The following is a 22,932-nucleotide window of genomic DNA, read 5'->3' as shown; positions in this document are numbered from 1 at the left end:
GTAATTGTGTTGCATCCTTGGAATGTGCGAATAGATGGTAATGCTGATAGTGTTTGTCAACTTTATTAGCAATGATAGACCCTGTAATTGAAGTACACAAGTACTGGATTCTCCTCGCATCATTTTGCATAACGTGTATAGGATACATTGTGTAACTGGTTAACTTTTTGAATGGAAATGTTTTAGATCTGTTCTCGTGTTTTCATATTCCAGGACTTGACTTTATTGCAAAAAAAAATACTAGTTGCCTATCACATTGGCATGAAAATTATGACAACCAAGTGTTAAGGTAGTTTGCAGGTCCTTGAGGCAGTTGTGTCTCGAGGGTCTTTTTCAGTTTTATTGCCACCTTACATATTAAATATTTTATTATTGGTTGTGAAGTGACACACATTGTCTCTGCCCTCCCTACTGTGACATCCTTGCTCTGTCTTTTCTCCCTCCCTTTTTAAAAAAAAAAGTGGGGTAATTTGGTGACCATTACAAGATGTTTTGGCAGAGGCCTGGGTAACCGTTGGCTCCTTGCCCTCTTCAGGGAATGGGGAAGAGCAAAAACCTAGTGAAAGCCTAATAGTCTGTTACAATATTTCAGTTTGGCTACACAACAATCTCAAGTGATTTGAAGAATGGAGCGCTACCTATGGCAAGTTTGTACAAGTTGAAAATTTCTCTTGTTAACCTAGGAGCACCCTGCTGTGCAAGTGTGACCCTTCCATTTTCAATGCCAGCTACCTTTTGATGTCTTTAAATCTACCTGTTTAATGTTGCTACTGTGGACTCTAGCAAACCAAACTATCCCAAGTATGCTTCAGTAGTTGTGTTTTTTCCCTACAGGCTCATGACGATGGCTTGTTGAAGAAACTCTTGGAAGGAGGTGAAATGTATGATTATGACCTCATAGTTATAGGTGGTGGTTCTGGAGGACTTGCAGCTTCCAAGGTATAGTGTGCATAACTCCTATCTTTTATGCAAGGACAGTGAAAATAAATACTGGAAAGTACAATCTGATCGAAGCCATCCATGGAATTGGTGCAATTAGAATACATTATTTGTGAAACTTGGCACTGAGGCTGCTTAGTGACCCAGTCCACCTTGTCCAATTGATATATTTAACTGATCATCTCCTCTTGTTGTTTTTACACTACAAACCCTTGAGTTTGGTATCCCTGACTCTCTCTCTCTCTCTCTCTCTCTCTCTCTCTCTCTCTCTCTCTCTCTCTCTCTCTCTCTCTCTCTCTCTCTCTCATGCTCAATGTTTCCAACATTTCTGTCTTTTTTTAGAGTTCCAGAATCTGCAGTTAGCTTTTTGCCATGGGGTCCTTTATGCTCACCTGAGTGCAGACAGGGCCTCGGTTTAATTTTTCATCCCGAAGGCAGCATTTCCTTAGTACTGTACTGAAGTTTCAGCCAAGATGTGCTCCAGTGTCTGAGTGGGACTTGAACCCATTTCAGGCAAGAATGCTACCACTGAGCCAAGGCTGACTCCTTGATGCATAGTAATACCATCAGCGTGCCAGACTGAAATGTATATTCTCTGAAGCTAGCGATAATCATTTTTAATCCTACGATCCTTATTAAAGAATCCAATAAGCCATGGCTCCATCGTTAAGACCGCCTACTTCCACTTGTGTAAAATCGCCTGTCTGTTTCTGCCTCAGCTCATCAGCTGAAACCTTCATCTGTGCCTTTGTTACCTCTAGACATGATTGTTCTAATGCTCCCTTGGCCGGCCTCCCATCTTGTAATCTCTAAACACAAACTCATCCAAGATTCTGCTGTCTGTATCCTAACTCGCACCAAATCACGTTAGCCCATCGCCCCTTGTGCACACTGACCTACAATGCCTCACTTTTTAAAAATTCTAATAGTTTTCAAATCCCTCCATGGCCTCGTCTCTTCCGCGCCCCCCTCCCCACCACCACCATTTCTGTAACCTACTCTGCTTTCCTCCAATTCCAGGCTTTTGCACATCCCTGATTTTCATCGTTTCATCATTGGTGGCCGTGCCTTCAGCTACCTAGGCCCAAAGCTCTGGAATTCCTCCATAAACCTCTCCCTCTTGAAGACAATCCTTAAAACTTACCTCTTGCCAAGCTTTTGCTTATCTGTTCTAATATCTCCTTTTGTATCTTGGTATCAAGTTTTGTTAACACCTGTGAAGAGCCTTAGGACATTTTACCTAGTTAAAGGCACTATATATAAATACAAGTTGTTGTATTTTCCTTTAGCCTCAGTATGTCGGGGCTCTAAAACCCAAGCACGAGCAAGTGTGTGTTGCTACCTTGGGAGGTGCCTTTTGTAGTAGTACGGTGGGATTGTATGTTCAGTTATCGTATTTGGCGTAGTGTATTGGTACACCAGTTAAGTGTGTCATTCTATTGCACAACTTTTGTTGAGTTCTGTTTCCTGTGCCCACGCTTTCCAATAACATGGAATTCTAAAGATTCAGGGAGTGGTAGTATGGAATTAAAGGGTTCATTCTTTAGATTATGTAGAGTATCTATTTACTTACTGTGTGGCCCTGAGCTATGTACAGTTTTTGACTGCATCGACCAGTTCTTTTTCTAATTCATACTTACTTCTAATTTTATGATTTTTAACAAAATAAAATAACTGTGAAAAAGGTGCAACACAAATGTATAAAGTGCTCTGGGACATTATCTACCCTCTCCTTTCCATGTCACTTCCACACCTAGTAAAATGAGCCATAGAGGGAGAATTAGCTCTGGCAAAGAGATGGTGTTTAAAGACAGAGAAAAGTAGAGGGGCAGAGGGATTTAGGAGAGACCTTGCTCTTTACTGAAGGCTGTAAATAATCCAGTGCAGTATTGATGCCAGACATGAAATCCAAAGGCTTAAGATTATTTTAGATTGCAAGGATGAGTCGCTTTTATTGGCTACTTGCATAACTAATGCCATGTAGTTGCTACAACTGTACAGGGCGTTGGTGAGACCACACCTGGAGTACCGCATACGGTTTTGGCCTCCTTTTAAGAAGGGATATACTTGCAATGGAGGCAATTCAGAGAAGGTTCACTAGGTGGATTCCTGAGATGAAGGGGTTGTCTTATGAAGAAAGGGTGAGCAGATTGGGTCTATACTCATTGGAGTTTATAAGAATGCGAGGTGATCTTATTGAAACAGATAAGATACTGAGGGGGCTTGACAGAGGCCTCCTGGGGGAATCTAGAACTGGGGGGGGGGGGGAGGAGGAGGAGGGGGAGAAGAGGGGAGAGAGATAGTTTCAGAATAAGGGGTCGCCCATTTAAAATGGAGATGAGGAGGAATTTGTTCTGAGTCGTGAATCTTTGGAATTTGCTGCCCCAGAGAGCTGTGGAGGCTGCGTCAATGAATATATTTACGGTGGCAATAGATAGATTGTTGAACTATAGGGGAGTCGAGGGTTATGGGGAGCGGGCAGGGAAGTGGAGTTGAGGCCAAGATCAGATCAGCCATGATCTTATTGAATGGCGGAGCAGGCTCGAGGAGCCAAATGGTCGACTCCTGCTCCTATTTCGTATGTTCTTAGTCCTAGAGTGAATATGGGTAAGAAAAGCTAATACCGTACCACATTTTGGGAATTAAGCAGTGCAGCTCTGAACTGTCTCCATTCACTTGGAGTAAGTCAAATATTCCCTTTCGTTTGATCTAATTGCAATGTCTCAGAAGACAATTTATTAACTGCAGTTTTTAAACATTTCTGTACCTGAATATTTTTTAAGACCATTTTAGGCAGGTTGAGTACAATCTGTTGGATTCAACTGAACCACTAATTCTGTACAATGGAATAAACCTTTTGATCTACAAATGATTCAAATGTGTCTTTACTGTTTACAGGAAGCTGCCCTCCTTGGAAGGAAAGTCATGGTGCTCGACTATGTTGTGCCAACACCTCGGGGAACTTCATGGGGTATATTTTTTTTTGTGCCTCCCCTTATTTTAGCTGGAATTTTTTTTCATGCATTTCAATGTACATTTAAATGTCATCACTGCACCAAGAGCTAACTTGCACAGCCTATTCAGGCTGTATATTAATTAGTCTTCAGATTCTTATGGTGGTAGATTATTTTGCTATACTTCCAAGTCTTGAACCTGGATTTAGTCCTACCCAAAGCACTGGGGTTGAAATGGTCCTGATACAATCTTGCTTGTTTGTATCTAGCATCCTCTGAACCAAAGTATGTGTCACAAAACTGTAACTGCACAAAACCACCTTCTCATTCTTGAGTTGAGATTATTGGCAGAAATGTCTGCCTTCATGAGAGTTGAGGATTCTAGATTTTGTTAATGTTCAAAACATGTACCATACATTTCAGGAGGGCAATGCTTTATTTTTTCTGAAATATTTATTGACTGTACAACAGTGATATTTTGACACTTCTTTTGAATTAATTTCCCCCACCCTTCCCTTTCTGTTTTCAGGACTTGGAGGTACCTGTGTAAATGTCGGCTGTATTCCAAAGAAGCTGATGCATCAGGCTGCTATCCTGGGCCAGGGCCTAAAGGATTCTCATAAATTTGGCTGGGAGTTTGCTGACAAAGACAAGACTTCAAGTAATTCATCTGCTTTTTGTTCAATTTTGATATTTACAAGCTGGTTTCTTTATGTACAAGACAGTCAACATATCTGGAAGGGGTGTAAAATAGATGGGGCTATTTCCTTTGGCGAGGAAATTGAATTCAATAAATCTGATTTTAATGTGGGCTGGCACCAGAAAATGAGCAAAAGCTACTGTTTCACTTCGGGGAAGGGAACTTGTTCTGCCCTGTGACTCCAGTTCCACAGTTGGTGACTGACTCTTGATACCCTCTGAGCAAGCAACTTGATTGGAAAAGCCCCTTGGAGATGGGTCATAAATGTGACTTAATCAACATTGCCCACACCCAAGAACAATTATTTAAAAAAAAAAAATTCCACTTACCCTTCCCCCACTCGGCCACTGATCGTTTGAACTGGACTTGTCTGAAGGGAGCTTAATATTAGAGCTATGTAGAAACCTACCATTCAGCCCAACCAGTCCACATTCGCCCTCCACACAAGCAAATAGTTCTTGTCACATTTACCCATCCTGTTTTTTTTTGTATCCATTTCCTCCTTCTACCTATCCAATGTTATCTTGAATGTCAACATGGGATAATTTTCACCTTCATTGGGGCAGCAAAAAATAGCTTTATATTTTATGACTTAGAAGCCACAGTCTATTTGTAGGTAAACCAATGTGGTGCAGAATTGCTGCCTTTAAACTGTTTGACCTGTTTACTTTTGTTTGGAAGAGTTTAATAACTACTGGGAGCTTTTCAATAATGGCGAGCTTTACTGCTGACAACACTAAAGGTTAAGATTCTGGAGGAGGCTGTTTTAAAAATGAAATGATCAAAGCTAGGGAATATGATCTTGGTTTATGATTTACAGTTCACCACAACTGGGGCAAGATGAAAGAAGCTATCCAGAACTACATTGGCTCTTTGAACTGGGGCTACAGGGTGGCATTACGAGACAGGAAAGTAGCTTATGTTAATAGCTACGCAGAGTTTGTGGAACATCACAAAATAAAGGTATGTAATGTCCTGCTTTTGTTCATAGTATTACTTTGAACCAATTTCTGGAATTACTCTTCCTCTGTTACCTCAACACTACCATAATTTAAAAAAAACACTTCTCCTATTTGGAAAGCAGGACAGATGTTTCGCCCCTGTAAGGTGATACTGGGTTGCAAGGTTTGGAATTTGTTCAGATTCTAATATACCCAGTTTGCTGTGGTTGCACCTCAGGCAGGATAGCCAGAGTGCATGTGGTGTGTTTTGCCCTAGTTAGTGTATTGATGCCTCTGCTAGATGAGAATAAGTGAGTATTAGTTCTCTTTGATGTTTCTCCTAAGGAATCTCTGTTGCAATTATGTAACATGATTCCAGACAGATGGTGGTTTAAGATGGGAGGGGGGTTGGTGATAAGATCGGGTGTGTTGCAAGGTTTTACAAAAGTGAAAAGAATGCAGATTGTGTTACGGCCTGGAACACAACATTCTTTCTGTCTGAAAACATGTCCACTTCAGTCTTGCTGTTTTAAAATCCAAATATTTTAGTGTTGGTATTGCTGCTTCTTAATCAGTATCTTAAATTACACTACAACTGGTTATTTTTCACTTGCTGTTTGTGGGATCTTGCTATCTGGCTGCTGCATTTGCATGCATAAGTGACATCACTTCAGTAGTAATCCGTTGGCTGTACAGTGCTTTGGGCCATGATAGATACGTGTATAAATGCATTTTTTTTTCCTCCTCTGATCAGAATTGGCTGCATTACAAAATCTGCCTTGGCTCCAACTCTGAACAGCACTGCAGTTGGCTTGCAGTTTTAAGATAAAGCTTTGTTTTATAAAGATATGCGTATTGGCAGAGAAGTTTTTAATGAGGAAAGCATTTTTTTATGGAATGCAACTGTGCTCTATGCAAGACTTTTAATATATGGGTAGTCTTGTTCTTGTGACATGACCACTTTTCCAGAAGTAGTCATTTTAATTTAGCTATGTTTCCTCTTGGAACAAGAAGGCATTGGATTAGACAGTTGGTTAGATATGTAGCATTGCATGACTACAAATTAAACTTGTGCTAACTTTAAAAAAGATCTGAGTGATGCAATGGTGGTCATTTAAAATGAAATTAACACATTCTGCTAAGTCAGCTCATTAGATTTATTCAGATTATTGGGGAGAAAATGGCATGAGCCAATATGATCTGAAATTGTTCCTAGAACCGTAGAGGTTTATAGCACAGAAGCAGGCTATTTGGCTTGTCTCTTTGCTGGCTCTCTACAGTGATAGCTGTGGCTCAGTTGATGGCATTCTCGTCTGAGTCAGAAGGTTGTGGGCTTAAGTCCCACTCCAGGGACTTGAACACAAAATCCAGGCTGACACTGAGTGAGTGCTGCACTGTAGGTGGTGGTGGTGGTGTCTTTCGGATGAGATGTTAAACCGAGGCACGTCTGCGCTCTCGGGTGGACGTAAAAGATCCCTAGATCTAAAAGATCACTATTTCAATGAAGAACAGGGGAGTTCTTCCCATGTGCTAGTGCCAATATTTATCCTTCAATCAACATCACTAAAACAGATTATCTGATCATTATCACAATGCTGTTTGTGGGAGCTTGCTGTGTGCAAATTGGTGGCCAGATTTCCTAGATTATAGCAGTGACTACACTTCAAAAGTACTTCCAAAGCGTCATAGCCAATGGATGTGCTGAGGTTGTGAAAGGCTCTCTATTAATGCACATCTTTTTGCTAGATCATTCCAAAACTAATCCTGCTGCTCCACTGTTTCTCCATTGCCTTGTGTGCCTTCCTCTGCCCCTCACATTTCTGGTAAAGCATTCCCTGCTCCAACTATCCTCAAGAAATCCTGAGAATCTCTCCTCATTTGAATACAGGCAACTCTCGACTATCCGCACACTGATCCAACGGGATTTAAAACTGGGAAGGCATCGGGTTTTAACTTTATAATGTCAATCGCTCTTAATGGAGAAATCGTTTACCCGGCATAGCCCAATCCCCGAGGGACCCGGATAATCGAGAGTTGCCTGTAATTTTAAATTGTTGACTCACCAACCAGAGGGAATCGTGTTTTCCTATTCACTCTCATATCCTCCCTATTCATCAAAATCTTTAATTTTAAAAACCCCATAATTAAATCTTCTCTGCTCTAGTGGTAGCAGTTCCAATAAATCCATTCTCTCTCCATAATTGAAGTTTCCCATCCCTGGCATCATCCTGCTGAATCCATATTGTACATACTCTGTGCCTCAATGCCCTTTCTATGGGCTCAAATTTGGCGCACCACTTTTTTTTTTTTCAGCACACTTGTGGAGTTGCACCACTTTTCTTTTAAGTGCGCTGAAAAAATTGCTCCCCACTTTGGCTACTGTCCTCGGTCGTCGCGCAACATGGCCCGTCGGAGCCAGCGTACTGCGCTGAAAACAGCGCACATGGCAGTGGAGTGTCCGCGCATGCGCAATAGCTCTTCGCCCCCAGCCTGTGTGCGTGCTGCAGCCGCTGTGTGTGTGTGGGACCCGATGCCTGTCCCTAGCCCTGGCTGAGTGGCCTCCTGGTGCGATTGACCTCAGGTTTGAAATTTTATGCACTGTGTAGCTATTTTTGAACTTAATGGCTTGTCATTTTCCTGGACTTTTGGATATTTTGAAAAAATTTTGAATAATGGTGACCATTTGTCAAGCCTACACCTAGTGCTATTGTGAAAGAAGAACATAAGTGATGGAGGAACACTGAGAATATCTTATTTATTGAAGTGAAGTAGACTTTGATAATATGTGCTCCATTTTGGCCCAGTGTAATCATTGCAAACGCAGTTGTTTAAATTAGTTGTGAGATTAGGGCAATTCAGTTCAACTAGCTTTTTGTTCTTTTTGTAGTTTAAGCTTCCATGAATGCTTCTGTTGTATAGAAAATTAACTTTGAAGTTTGTCATATGATGTCTTGTATAGCTGTTTGATCTTATTCACATTCTTTAGTCAAGTCATTAAGTTCTGCTGGCCTCCGATGTACCAATCTGTGCTGATTTCTTAACTTTCCAAGGGTTTTCTGAAGTGGCCACATTCGCTGGCCTAAGTAGATTTGGAGTAACTATTAGCTGGCCAAAACTGGTGTCGGTGGCTGGTAAAAATCGCCAGTTTCCCCAATCAATTTGCACCAGCGTAACTGACTTAGTAACGATTTTTTTTAGGTACGTTTTTTTTTGCTCAACTTTGGCCAGCTAATAGTTACTCCAGTTCTACTTAGGCCAGCGTATGTGGCGACATTGAACCCTTTCGGACAGTTAAAAAAAATCGGCACAGGTAAGTGCAGCAGATTCCCGGACAGCAACAGCAGAAGTGAGAGGTTGGGGGGGGGGACCTCTCGGCCTGGGCTAGGAGCGGGAGAACGCACTGCTTCGGCCAGAGCGAAGGGCAGGAGAGCAGACTAGGAGGCTGAAGACAGGGCAGGGAGGTGGGGGATGGGTCATTTTGGCCCTGGATAGGTGCCATCCCAGGCCACAAGGACTCCGCACGCACCGGCCCCTGCCTTCCTGGGCTGAAAGGACCCTGCACCGGCCTGCTGAACAGCTGCTGCATGGACAGACATCTGCCACTGAATATCATGTTGGATTAAAGGGCCCTAGCTGCTTTTCTGTCGCAAATATATTCCGGCCACTTGCTATGCCAGGGTTGAGACTAAATTGGGATAAACTCTCGGTTGTCCATCTAAAGCCATAAGGGAGAATCTCACTCCCAAATGCGGTTTTGTAGAACTGGGTTTGTAACACTGCACATCATTTAAACCGAAACAATCCTTCGTTCAGTGCCGTATTCCTCTTCTTTTTTAAAAAAAAAACAAATGACCTGAATGCTTCTAATTTTTTTGCCCAATTTTCACTTAAATGAGACTCACTTCTGAAACTTACTTTCCTGCAAACTGGTTATTGCCTCTGCTTGTCTAATGTTTAGCATTCTTTAACTTCATCAGTTATAGTTCGATTTCTGACGCCAGAATATGGTTTGCAACTACTCTTGTTCATTCAGCCCAGGAAGGCGGTGGCTTCAATTTCCAGCCCAGCCTCAGCCCTTTTTCAGTTTCTCACCTCAGCCCTTCTGAGCATTACTTATTACCCTAGCAACATCAGTTTTTGGCGCAGGCCTTAAGCTCCACCCGCAAAGTTTAAGGCCAATCTGCGCTGCTCCAAATTCAAAGTTAATTCTGGCGAAACTTGGATTTTTTTTAGCGCATTTGGGCCTCTCAAAAATCGTACGTACCTTTTCAACTCTGCCAAAAATCACCCATGTGGAAATTGAGCCCTATATTTTGTCAAACTTCCTTTTGTGTTGGTGGCCACTTTCAAGATTGTGCTGCTTGTACCCAAGCCCACATAATGTGTACACAGAAGAAAGGTGGACCCAGAGGTCAACCATGTCTGACCTTCAGTCGGAGCAATAGCCGTTCACCCAAACTTTTTCTGCCCACCAATCAACTGTCTGTCTGTGCTGCTAGATTTCCTTTTATACCATGCGCCTGAAATTTTCTATCCAGTCGCTTGTGAAATGCCTTCTGAAAATGTTTGATGTATATACTTGCATTCCCTTAATCCACTTCAAAACACTTAAAAGCATGTCATGATTGATACATTTAACACCTGCTAATTAATCCATACTTTTCTAATTGCTTACTAAATTTTTCAGCACTGTACCTACCACTATTTTATCCTAATGGCATACAGCTCGATGTGCACTCACCAGACACTAAGACAAAAACTATAATTGTACACTACCAGGACATCAACATTATATGTTACTGAATTAAGTTGTAGTGACTGGTTAGGATGTTAATGACACAGACTTGTATGCATATCTCTCATCACTCTTGGCTAAGGGATGGTGTGACACATGAACTGAAGAGGGGATGAGGATGACTTGTAATGGCAATAGATTAAATTTCATGGCTGGTTAAATATAGAAAAGGAATCCTAGTGCAGTGTTTTCTGTTGGCATAAAGGTTGGTTTGAGTATAGGGCAAGTTTGTTGCTTTATACTTGCTGCGAATGGAGAAAAATATACTCACTAGAAGCACGGTTTCAGCAGCATGCTATCGGCGGAAATAGCATTGCTTGATTAAACCCTCTTGTTCATTTTGTCTTGATTTCTTTAATAGGCTAAATACGCCAGAGAATTTTTCTCCATTCCTTTTTATTTGAGCTACCTCGGTTTATATAAATTGTTGCTGAGCAGAAAGCCATGTTTTAAAAATATTTTTTTTTCTCCTCTTGCTTCCACCGTCCCCCGTCCCCAAACCAGGCAACCAACAAGCAGGGAAAAGTGACCTTCCACTCAGCAGAAAAATTCATCATTGCGACAGGCGAAAGACCTCGTTATTTAAATATACCAGGAGATAAAGAATATTGCATTACCAGGTATATTTTCTTCCTCAACAACTGAGTGCTTGGTTTTTTTGGCATTCATTTTACGTTTCAATATAGCTGGGAGAGCAGGAAGATGACCTACTTTCAAGCTTGTCATTTCACTCCAAACAGCTGATCACAGATCGACATTCCCTTGGTCTCCTTAAACTCCTTGGTGGATAAATGCACCAGCTGCTTTAATAAAGAGCTATAAAGTTTAAAGTCCTAGGTTTGATCTTCAACCTGTGCTGAGTTAGCACAGTGTTTTCCCCCTTATTACTATCCAGTGACTCAACATAAGAATTAGGAGCCCTTTGAACCTGCTCTACCATTCAGTAAGATCATGGCTGATCTTCGACCTCTACTCCACTTTCCTACCTGTTCCCATATCCCTTGATTCCCCTAGAGTCCAAAAATCTATCGATCTCTGTCTTGAATGTACTCCATGATTCTGCATTCACAGCCCTCTGGAGTAGAGAATTACAAAGATTCACAACCCTCCTGAGTGAAGAAATTACTCCATCGCAGTCTCAAATGGTTGACCCCTTATCCTGAGACTGTGATCCCTGGTTCTAGACACTCCAGCCAGGGGACACGACCTTTCTGCATCTACCCTGTCAATCCTCCTCAGAATCTTCTGTTTCAATGAGATCACCTCTCATTCTTCTAAACTCTAGAGAATATAAGCCCAATCTACTCAATCATTGAACAGCCCTTTCATCCCAGGAATTAAACTAGTGACCCTTTATTGCGCTGCCTTTAAAGCAAGTATATCCTTTCTCCAAAGGAGACCAAAACCGCGCAGTGCTCCAGGTCTGGTCTCGCCAAAGCCCTGTACAATTGTCGTAAGAGTAAGAGTCTTCCTTACTCTTTTTTTACTCCAACCCCCTTGCAATAAAGGCCATCATGCCATTTGCCTTCCTAATTGCTTCTGTACCTACTCTTGTATTAGGACCCCTAAATCTCTGAACACCAATGACACCAACAATATCCCAGCAGTGGATAGTCAAGGGGCTATAGGGGAGGAGGAACTTGACACAATCATCTCAAGGAGGTGGTACTCAGTAAGATAATGGGACTAAAGGCCAATAAATCCCCTGGACCTGATGGCTTGCATCCTAGGGTCTGAAGAGAAGTAGCGGCAGGTTTAGTGGATGCATTGGTTGTAATTTACTAAAATTCCCTGGATTCTGGGGAGGTCCCAACAGATTGGAAAACTGCAAATGTAACGGCCATATTTATATTTTATTAAAAAAAGAAGCAGACAAAAAGTAGGAAACTATTGACCAGTTAGCCTAACATCTGTGATTGGGGAAAATGTTAGAGTTAATTTATTAAAGGAGCAAGGTATTTGGAAAAGCATAATTCAGTCAGGCAGAGTCGGCATGGATTTATGAAAGGGAAGTCATGTTTGACAAATTTGCTGGAACTCTGAGGATGTAACTAACAGGGTGGATAAAGGGGAACCAGTGGATGTGGTGTCAATTGCCTTCTGGAAGTCCAAATACAAGGTGCCACAAAAGGTTACTGCACAAAATAAAAGTTCACGGGGTTGGGGGTAATAAATTAGCATGGATAGAGGATTGGCTAACAGAAAAGAGTGTCTGGATAAATGGGTCATTTTCCGGTTGGCAAACAGTAACTAGTGTGGTGCCGCAGGGATCGGTGCTGGAACCCCAACTATTTACAATCTATAAATGACTTGGAAGAAGGAACGGAGTGTAACGTAGCCAAGTTTGCTGACTGTACAAAGATGGGAGGAAAAGCAATGTGTGAAGAGGACACACGCAATCTGCAAAAGGACACAGACAGGCTAAGTGAGTGGGCAAAAATTTGGCAGATGGAGTATAATGTTGGAAAGTGTGGGGTTATGCACTAAAAATCAGTTATTTAAATAGAGAAAAATTGCAGCGGGACTGGGGGTACTTGTGCATGAAACACAAAGTTACTATGCAGGTACAGCAAGTGATCAGGAAGGCCAATGGAATCTTCCCCTTTATTGCAAAGGGGATGGTGTATAAAAGCATGGAAGTCTTGCTACAGTTATACAGGGTATTGGTGAGGCCACACCTGAAATACTGTGTACAGTTTTGGTTTCCATAGGCAGTTCAGAGAAGGTTCACTAGGTTGATTCTGGGGATGAGGGGGTTGACTTATGGGGATAGGTTGTGTATGTTGGGCCTCTACTCATTGGAATTCCAAAGAATGAGAGGTGGTGATATCAAAACGCATAAGATTGAGGGGGCTTGACGAGGTGGCTGCAGAGAGGATGTTTCCATTGATGGGGGGAAACTAGAACTAGGGGCATGTTCTTGGAATGGGGGGCATAATCTTAGAATAAGGGACCGCACATTTCAAACTGAGATAAGGAGATATTTCTTCTCTGTTGTAAATCTATGAATTTGCTGCCTCAGCTGTGGAAGCTCGGTCATTGAATAAATTTGAGAAAGATAGTTTCTTAACTGATATGGGGTTATGGGGAGCAGACAGGGAAGTGGGCCTGAGTCCATGATCGGATCAGCCATGATTGTATTAAATGGTGGAGCAGGCTCGAAGAGCTCCATGGCCTACTCCTGCTCCTAGTTCTTGTGTTCAATAGTTTCTCAACATTTCAAAAATATTCCTACCAGAGTGAATAACCTCAGATTTCTCCATTATACTCCATCTGCCCCCTTATTGCCCACTCACTTAACCTGTCTCTCTCTCCCTTTGCAGACTGTCCTCCTCAGCTGACTTTCTGACTTGCTGGAAGTTGTTTGTCCTGTGCAGACTGGATCTAGTTTGCCTGTGGTAGTCCTTTCTCTATATTTGCCTGGGCTCATATAAAACCTTGGCATGTTGTTGAAAGACCACTGCCACCTGCAGAATCATAAGATAGTAGTGGTCAGTACCTTTTGGTGAGGAAAGGAGACACTAGAATTATTCATTAGTTGCAGTAAGAGGAGTGTTTGGAATTTTTTTTTTCTCCTTTCCTTCCTGCTGCCCTCCCTCCACAAATGAGACCTTGAACTCTCATCTGAAGCAAGGTTGTCCCCAGAGCTGTCTTGTTCAGCTCTGTGGGTGCACAATGTGTGTAAATTTGCAATGCTTGGGTTTCCAGCAGTATGCTTTACTGTCAGCTATTTTAACAACTTACATTAAAAGGAGTTATATAAATATAATATGTCCCAGGGCACTTCACAGCAGCGTTGACAAAAAAAACTTGTCTTGATCTCAAGACAAGAACTGTAGAGCAATTGAAACCATTTTCAGTAGAGGAAATGCTATCAACTGTTTAAAGGAAGAAATTTTGTTGATAAATGCATTAAAATAATTCCCACCCCCCACCCACCCCATGCCACATGGTCTGTCAGGCAAAAGGCTCCCATGTGTCAGTGGCTGAGGTCTGTGTTTCTGTTCCCTTCCCTTTACTCAAAAGTGAAAGTTATAGGTGGGATCTTATAATTCTGTGATGGCACTTGCTTTTATCATTTACTTCCCAGAGGGAAGGGAACTTTTCATGAAGACTACACAGGAACTAGGGGAGAAAAATCACAAGTTTGAATTATGACAAAGCGAGCGGAAGGAAAAGGGTATACTGCTCAGTTACTGCTCTTGTTAATGCTCATTTTGCTTTTCTCATTTTGTTTCTGCAGTGATGATCTCTTCTCTCTGCCTTACTGCCCAGGGAAGACTCTGGTTATCGGTGCTTCCTACGTGGCACTGGAATGTGCAGGGTTCCTTACTAGTCTGGGGTTGGACGTTACTGTTATGGTGCGCTCCATTCTTCTTCGAGGATTTGACCAGCAAATGGCAGGGAGAGTAGGAGCCTATATGGAAACTCATGGGGTGAAATTTCTGAAGAAATGTGTGCCGACCAAGGTAACAAAGCATGTTCCTGTTATTTGCATATTGAGTTTTAAATTGCAATTTTTAAAACTAGGTACAAGGGCTGCTACCATACATTGGGCAATATATAAATAGTTAGTCATAGTAGCCCTTGTTGGGGATGGGGAGGGGCAGAGAGGGACAGCAAAAAGTATAATGTGAGTTCAGTTAATGTATACTAGGTGCAATCTTAGTTCAACAGAGTGCTTTAGGGGCAAAGATGGAAATATTGGGGTGGATGGTCTGGGAACACAGATTGTTCTGTGATGTGGGAATGTGGACTAAAGGTTTGTGATCCGAGGTGGTGGGAGTGGGGTCCAGTAGGACTCTGGGGGCGGTTTTGGGGAATCTGAAGGGGCCAGTGACTAGTAAGCAGTATTGGGTTTTGCTGGGATCCAGTGGTTTTGAGGATGGGGGAAGAACAGTATTTAAAAACTAGTGGGGCGGGGTTTAGGAGGATGGGACGCGAGCTGCTGTTGGCCCTTTTTAAACTATCCGCTCCAATCACATGCCCACCCATCAGCCTTCTTCACTGAGCATGTTGCCCTGTTGGACCTTTTTTTAAAAAATTATCCTTTTTCTCTTCTTTTCCCCCCCCCCCCCCCCCCCTCTCCAAATGGGCAGGAATTCATAGACTGAGGTTACACAATTTGTCTGTGCTCCTGCTGTGCAGAATATATATCTTTTAGTGCAAAGTTGATGACTTTGCCAATTTATAGTCTCTCAAATTTCCAGAAGGCATTAAATTGCCTTAAAGCTCTGGCTCATTATTCATGCAGTTTCCAAGTTTTTTAATAAAAATTTCCTTTTTAAGCCTCGGTTTGTTACCCAATTGTCTTTGTAGATTGAGCAGCTGGAGGCTGGAACCCCTGGAAAAATTAGAGTGACTGCGAAGTCGGGTACTGAGGTCATTAAAGGTGAATACAACACTGTGAGTATAATACTTTTTGCTGATTTTCCATCTATTTAATAGGCGAGGTGTGTTGCAGAAGCAAAAATATAAAATGATGGCACATGGACACACACTTTTAAACTGAATATTAAAACACCACTCGACATTGAAAGAATTGATTTTTTTTTTAATGTAAATTGTCTTCACCCCCTGAGAACACTGATTTTTATGCTGGATAATTCCACAAGCAGTCAATACCTTGCCATTCTTTGTGTGAGCTTGCACTAATTCTGCCCTCTTGAGCATTCCTGATTTTTTTTTTTAAATCACTCAGCCATTGGTGGTCGTGCCTTCTGTTGCCTGGGCCCCAAGCTCTGGAACTCCCGGCCTAAACCTCTCCGCCTCCCCCTCCTCTCTCCTTCAAGACGCTCTTTAAAACGTACCTTTTGACCAAACCTCTTTGATCTTATAATATTCCTGTGAAGCATCTCGGGATGCTTCACTACGTTAAAGGCGCTACATAAATACAAGTTGTTGTGGAATGTCAGCGGGCTATCTGAGCTACGATGAACCCTGTCGTCACCTGACTTAGCCATAGGATGGTAGTGGGGAGGAGTAAATTTTACTTGCCACAATTCAGAAAGCCGAGTCGAATTCTGTATAATCTGGTTCCCTGATTGGTCAATTTGGAGCTAATCCCAGTGTTGAAAAGGGGAGAAAATGATGTGGCAGCAGAGGGAGATGGGGATTCAGCACAAGTTTCCTAACTTTTTAAATAACACTGGCTGCAATTGTGCTCCTTCTCAAACTGCATGTGTGTAAAGTGTGTATTTAAAAAAAAAAAAATGCAAATGTAGCCTAGTTTTGAAGCCAATTTAATTATACAAAATGGGGAAAGATTAATGTAACTTTTGAGAAAACTGTTCCTGTGGCACAGATGTTCTCTTTAACAATGTTGTTCTGATCTAGCTATAGGGTTTTAATTGCACATCCACTACACTTCAGATTAATGAATAACCTTGGAAATTTGGCACTTTTCATAATCTGAGTCCTTAAATGTACATTGGGGGAGATGGTTGGTATGTGTCAGCTGGGGAGGGAGGGGCAGGAACAAGGGGTTCAACACAATAGAATTACTATATATTTTAAATAAAACATTTGCAATTGTACTCAAACTTTTAAAGTGGTTTGCTTTACAAGATTGGGAAAAGTAGCCCAGTTTCTAAGTGAATCTGATCCCATGGTAAGTTCTTGAACTTCCCTCATCAATGGATTCAAGAGAACATAGCAACAGAAGTCCCCTTGAGCCTGTTAACGCCATTCAGTGAGATCATGGCTGATATGCAACCTAACTCCATACACTGCCTTTGGCCCATATCCCTTAATACCTTTTGATTAACAAAAAGCTATTGATCTCCGATTTTAAAATTAACAATTGATCTAGTAACAATTGCCGTTTTGTAGAAGAGTTCCAAACTTCAGGAGTTAAATTAGGGAACACTTCTAAATGGTCTGGCTCTAATTTTTAGATTATGCCTCCTAGTCTTAGAATCCCCAACCAGTGGAAATAATTTCTCTATCTACTCTTACCTGTTCCCCTTAATATCTTGAACATTTCAATCAGATAACCCCTTAAACCTTCTAAATTCTAGGGAATATAACCCTAATTTGTGTGTTATCTCCTTGTAACTTAACCCTTGAAGTTTGGTCGTCATTCTGGTAAACCTATGCTGCACTCCAAGGTCAAAATATCCTTAAGGTGTGGTGCTCGCAACTGCTCACAGTACTCCAGGTGTGGTCTAACCAGGCCTTTGTACAGCTGCAGCATAATTTCTACCTTCTCGATATAAAGGCCAGCATTCCATTAGCCTTTTTGATTATTTTCTGTACTTGTTAATTACAACATTTTAATCTCTGTACCTGGATCTCCACTGTGTTTAGCTTTTCACCATTTAGAAAGTACTCCTGTTCTATCCTTGTGTCCAGTAGATGACCTCACATTTGCTTACATTGAAATCCATTTGCCACAGTTTCACCTATTCACTTAATATATCAATATCCCTTGTAATTTTATGATTTCATCTACACTACCTACAATGCTGTCTATCTTTGTCATCAGCAAATTTGAATATATGACTTTCTATGCCATCATCTAAGTTGTTAATAGATACTGTGAATAGTTGAGGCCTCAACACAGATCTCTGCGGGACCCCACTAGTCACATCCTGCCAATGTGAATACCTGCCCATTATCCCTACTTGCTGTCACCTGCCACTCGGCTAATTTCCTAACTAAGTCAATAATTTGCCCTCCATTCCATGGGCTTCTACCTTAGTTAACAGTCTCTTATGCGGGACTTTATCACATGCCTTCTGGAAGTCCATATAAATAACATTCCCTCATCCGTAACTTTAGTCACCTCTTCAAAAAATTAAATCGGGTTTATCGGACATGACTTACCTTTTACAAATCCATGCTGGCGCGTTCTGATCAACTGAAAATGTTTGAGGTGTTCATTCACCCTATCCTTAATAATAGGTTCTAGTAATTCCTCAAATCAGATGTTGGGCTAATTGATCTACAATTCCCTGGTTTCCCCCTCTCCTCTAATCTTAAATAGCAGTGTGACATGCACAATTTTCCAATCTAAGGTGGGGGAGAAGGAGAGAGAGGGGTTGGGGGGAAGCTGCCTTCAATAGTTTAAAAAAAAAACTTGGATTTATATAGCACTGTTCACGACCACTGGACGTCTCCAAGCTCTTTACAGCCAATGAAGTACTTTTGAAGTGTAGTCACTGTTGTAATGTGGGAAACAGGGAAAATAACACACAACTCAACACTTTTTCCTCTTTAGGTTTTAATCGCTGTGGGACGTGATGCTTGTACCAAATACATTGGCCTAGAAAAAGTTGATGTTGCTATCAATGAAAAGTAAGTTTATGTTTCTCAAATTAAAACTTCCATTAGCATACTTGAAACATCAAACTTGAAATATCAAACTTGAATCTAGTCTGAAAATTCTAAACGTAGGCTGTGATTTCGCATATTGAGGTGGGGCCGGTGTCTGCCGCGAGGTCCTGGCCCACTGCCTGCTCCATATCGTTCTGTACAAATGATTTTTACCTTGACTGGGCTTGTTAAGCCCACCCAGCGAGGCTAACGGTCAATTAAAAGGAAGCGGGTCTGATGTCATCAGCCGGTTTCCTTAAAGGGACTGTGTCCACATTGCTTTTGACAGTTGTGCTGTCAGTGTTCTACAGTGTTGTGCTGCAAACACTGCACAAAGGCGCAGGGCTGTACCCAGGTGCTCCCATGACCTCTTCCATATACTAATGGAGGGAGTCACAGCACGCAGTGAGGTTCTCTTCCCTTCCATTGGTTGGAAGAGATCTCCCCAGGAGACCAACGCAATCTGGTTGCACATTGCACAGGAGGGCACAAGCAGGGATGTTGTCAGGAGGACCAAGCAGCAGTGGCGCAAACCTTTCAATGATCTCAGTGGATCACACAATGTTACTGTAAAGCCACACTTAACCTCATCCTGCTGTGTCACTCATCACATCCCCATCATTCTGCCTTCCCTACCCTACTCCTGCACATCCTTACTTTCATTAACTTGCCTTGCACCTTCATCCATTCCTCTCTATCTACATTATCACTTTCCCATCTCACTAATCACCCTCGCTCTCATCCTAGTCCGATCATACCAACTAACACACAAGGGTAGACACTTGGATGTTATCACCAATGCTCCTCCTGTGCTAATGAGAAATTAGGGACACTTCCAGTGTCCCTGATTACTATGTGCAGGAAGTGTATCCAACTGCAGCTTCTGTCAGACCGCATGACTGCACTGGAGCTGCGCATGGATTCGCTCTGGAGTATCCGCAATGCTGAGGATGTCGTGAATAGTACGTTTAGTGAGTTGGTCACACCGCAAGTAAAGGTTACAAAGGCAGATAGGGGATGGGTGACCATCAAGCGGAGCGGGAAGCTATTGCAGGAGTCCCCTGTGATCATCTCCCCCCAAAACGGATATACCGCTTTGGATACTGTTGGGGAAGATGGCTCATCAGGGGAAGGCTGCAGCAGCCAAGTTCATGGCACCATGGATAGTTCTGCTGAACAGGAGGGCAGGACAGAGAGTGGGAGAGCTATAGTGGTAGGGGATTCTATTGTAAGGGGAATAGATGGGCATTTCTGTGGCTGCAATCGAGACTCCAGGATGGTATGTTGTCTCCCTGAAGCAAGGGTCAAGGATGTCTCGAAGCGGCTGCAGGGCATTCTGGAGGGGGAGATTGAACAGCCAGTTGTCGTGGTGCATATAGGTACCAACGATATAGATTTTTTTAAAAATGGGATGAGGTCCTAAAGGCTGATTTTAGGGAACTAGGGAGTTAAATTTTAAAAAGTAGGACCTCAAAGGTAGTAATCTCAGGATTGCTACCAGTGCCACGTGCTAGACAGTAGAAATAGCAGGGTAGTTAAGATGAATACATGGCTTGAGGAATGGTGCAAGAGGGAGGGATACAAATTCCTGGGACATTGGAACCGGTTCTGGGGCAGGTGGGACCAGTACAAACCGGACGGTCTGCACCTGGGCAGGACCGAAACCGATGTCCTAGGGGATGATGGGGATGGTTTAAACTAATATGGCAGGGGGATGGGAATCTATGCAGGGAGACCAAGGGAAGTAAAATTGGGGCAGAAGCAAAAGGTAGAAAGAAAATGAGGAAAAGTGGAGGGCAGAGAAATTCAAGGCAAAAAACAAAAGTGCCACATTACAATATAATTCTAAAAGGAGTGTTTTTATAAAAAAAAAAAAAAGTCTGAAGGCTCTCTCAATGCGAGGAGCATTTGTAATAAGGTGGATGAATTAATTGCGCAGGCAGCTGCAGAAACATAGAAAATAGATGCAGGCGCAGGCCATTTGACCCTTCGAGCCTGCACTGCCATTCAATAAGATCAAGGCTGATCATTCCTTCAGTACCCCTTTCCTGCTTTCTTTCCAAACCCCTTGATCCCCTTAGCTGTAAGGGCCATATCTAACTCCCTCTTGAATATATCCAAGAACTGGCATCAACAACTCTCTGCGGCAGGAAATTCCACAGGTTAACAACTCTGAGTGAGTGAAGAAGTTTCTCCTCATCTCAGTCCGAAATGGCCTACCCCTTATCCTAAAATTATGTCCCCTGGTTCTGGACTTCCCCAACATCGGGAACATTCTTCCCGCATCTAACCTGTCCAGTCCCGTCAGAATCTTGTACGTTTCTATGCGATCCCCTCATCCTTCTAAACTCCAGTGAATAATGGCCCAGTTGATCCAGTCTCTCCTCATGTGACAGTCCAGTCATCCCTGGAATCAGTCTGGTGAACCTTTGCTGCACTCCCTCAATAGCAATGAACCTTCGCTGCACTCCCTCAATAGCAAAAGGATATGATGTAATTGGGATTACGGAGACATGGCTCCAGGGTGACCATGGCTGGGAACTCAACATCCAGGGGTATTCAATTCAGGAAGGATAGCGGAAAGGAAAAGGAGGTGGGGTAGCGTTGTTGGTTAATGAGATTAAAGCAATAGTAAGGAAGGGCATTAGCTTGGATGATGTGGAATCTGTATGTGTAGAGTTGCGGAACACCAAAGGGCAGAAAACGCTAGTGGGAGTTTTGTGCAGATCACCAAACAGTAGTGAGGTTGGGGATGGCATCAAGCAGGAAATTAGGGATGTGTGCAATAAAAGTACAGCAGTTATCATGGTTGACTTTAATCGACATATAGATTGGGCTAACCAAACTGTAGCAATACGGTGGAGGAGGATTTCCTGGAGTGTATAAGGGATGGTTTTCTCGACCAATATGTCGAGGAACCAACGAGAGAGCTGGCCAACCTAGACTGGGATGTCAGGCTAACTGATCTATAATTCCATTTTCTCTGTAATTAGCCTGTGTAATGAGAGGATTAATTTGCAATCTTGTGCGAGGCCCCTTGGGAGGGGAGGGAGGAAGGAGAGGGAGGGGAGGGAGGGAAAGTGACCATAAAATTGTAGAATTCTTCATTTAAGATGGAGTGACAGTTAATTCAGAGACTAGGGTCCTGAAAGATAACTTCGATGGTGAGGCGTGAATTCGCTAGGATAGACTGGCAAATGATACTTAAAGGGTTGATGGTGGATAGGGAGTGGCAGACATTTAAAGATCACATGGATGAACTTCAACAATTGTACATCCCTGTCTGGCGTAAAAATAAAATGGGGAAGGTGGCTCAACTGTGGCTAATGAGGGAAATTAGGGATCGTATTAAATCCAAGGAAGAGGCATATAAATTGGCCAGAAAAAGCAGCAAACCGGAGTACTGGGAGAAATTTATAATTCAGCAGAGGAGGACAAAGGGTTTAATTAGGAGGGGGAAAAATAGAGTGAGAGTAAGCTTACAGGGAACCTAAAAACTGACTGCAAAAGCTTCTTATAGATATGTGAAGAGAAAAAGATTAGTGAAGACAAATGTAAGTCCCTTGCAGTCAATCAGGTGAATTTATAATGAGTAACAAATGCTTTGGTTCTGTTTTCACTAAGGAAGACACACACAACCTTCTGGAAATACTAGGGGACCGAGGGTCTAGCGAGAAGGAATAAGTGAAGGAAATCCTTAATAGTCAGGAAATTATGTTGGGGAAATTGATGGGATTGAAGGCCGATAAATCCCAAGGGCCTGATGGTCTGCATCCCAGAGTACTTAAGGAAGTGACCCTAGAAATAGTGGATGCATTGGTAGTCATTTTCCAACATTCTATAGACTCTGGATCAGTTCCTATGAATTGCAGGGTAGCTAATGTAACCCCATTTTTAAAAAAAGGAGGGAGAGAAAATGGAATTATAGATCAGTTAGCCTGACATCAGTAGTGGGGAAAATGTTGGAATCAATTATTAAAGATGAAATAGCAGTGCATTTGGAAAGCAGTGACTGGATCGGTCCAAGTCAGCATGGATTTATGAAAGGGAAATCATGCTTGACAAATCTTCTAGAACTTTTTGAGGATGTAACTAATAGTGGACAAGGAGAACCAGTGGATGTGTATTTGGACTTTCAAAAAGCTTTTGACAAGGTCCCACAAGAGATTAGTGTGCAAAATTAAAGCACATGAGGGTAATGTATTGATGTGGATAGAGAACTGGTTGGCAGACGGGAAGCAAAGAGTAGGAATAAACAGGACCTTTTCAAAATGGCAGGCAGTGACT

The 22,932-nt window shown here is 42.3% G+C and overlaps 1 protein-coding gene across 1 annotated transcript in view; it reads left to right on the top strand.

Moving 5' to 3' along the window:
• The window catches only part of txnrd3 (thioredoxin reductase 3), an 82,293-nt gene that overhangs the window by 34,241 nt on the left and 25,120 nt on the right, over positions 1 to 22,932 (top strand). The window contains exons 4-11 of the mRNA XM_070895655.1: positions 835 to 939; positions 3,838 to 3,910; positions 4,423 to 4,554; positions 5,414 to 5,556; positions 10,834 to 10,949; positions 14,573 to 14,798; positions 15,649 to 15,735; positions 18,551 to 18,627. Coding sequence (XP_070751756.1) covers positions 835 to 939; positions 3,838 to 3,910; positions 4,423 to 4,554; positions 5,414 to 5,556; positions 10,834 to 10,949; positions 14,573 to 14,798; positions 15,649 to 15,735; positions 18,551 to 18,627 — 959 coding nt within the window. The remainder of the gene's footprint in view (positions 1 to 834; positions 940 to 3,837; positions 3,911 to 4,422; positions 4,555 to 5,413; positions 5,557 to 10,833; positions 10,950 to 14,572; positions 14,799 to 15,648; positions 15,736 to 18,550; positions 18,628 to 22,932) is intronic.

This window comes from Pristiophorus japonicus, chromosome 12 (genome assembly GCF_044704955.1).
Source record: "Pristiophorus japonicus isolate sPriJap1 chromosome 12, sPriJap1.hap1, whole genome shotgun sequence".
NCBI classification, from domain to species: Eukaryota; Metazoa; Chordata; class Chondrichthyes; family Pristiophoridae; genus Pristiophorus; species Pristiophorus japonicus.
Note: the sequence above shows the minus strand (reverse complement) of the source record. Positions and strands in the feature narration are given on the sequence as shown.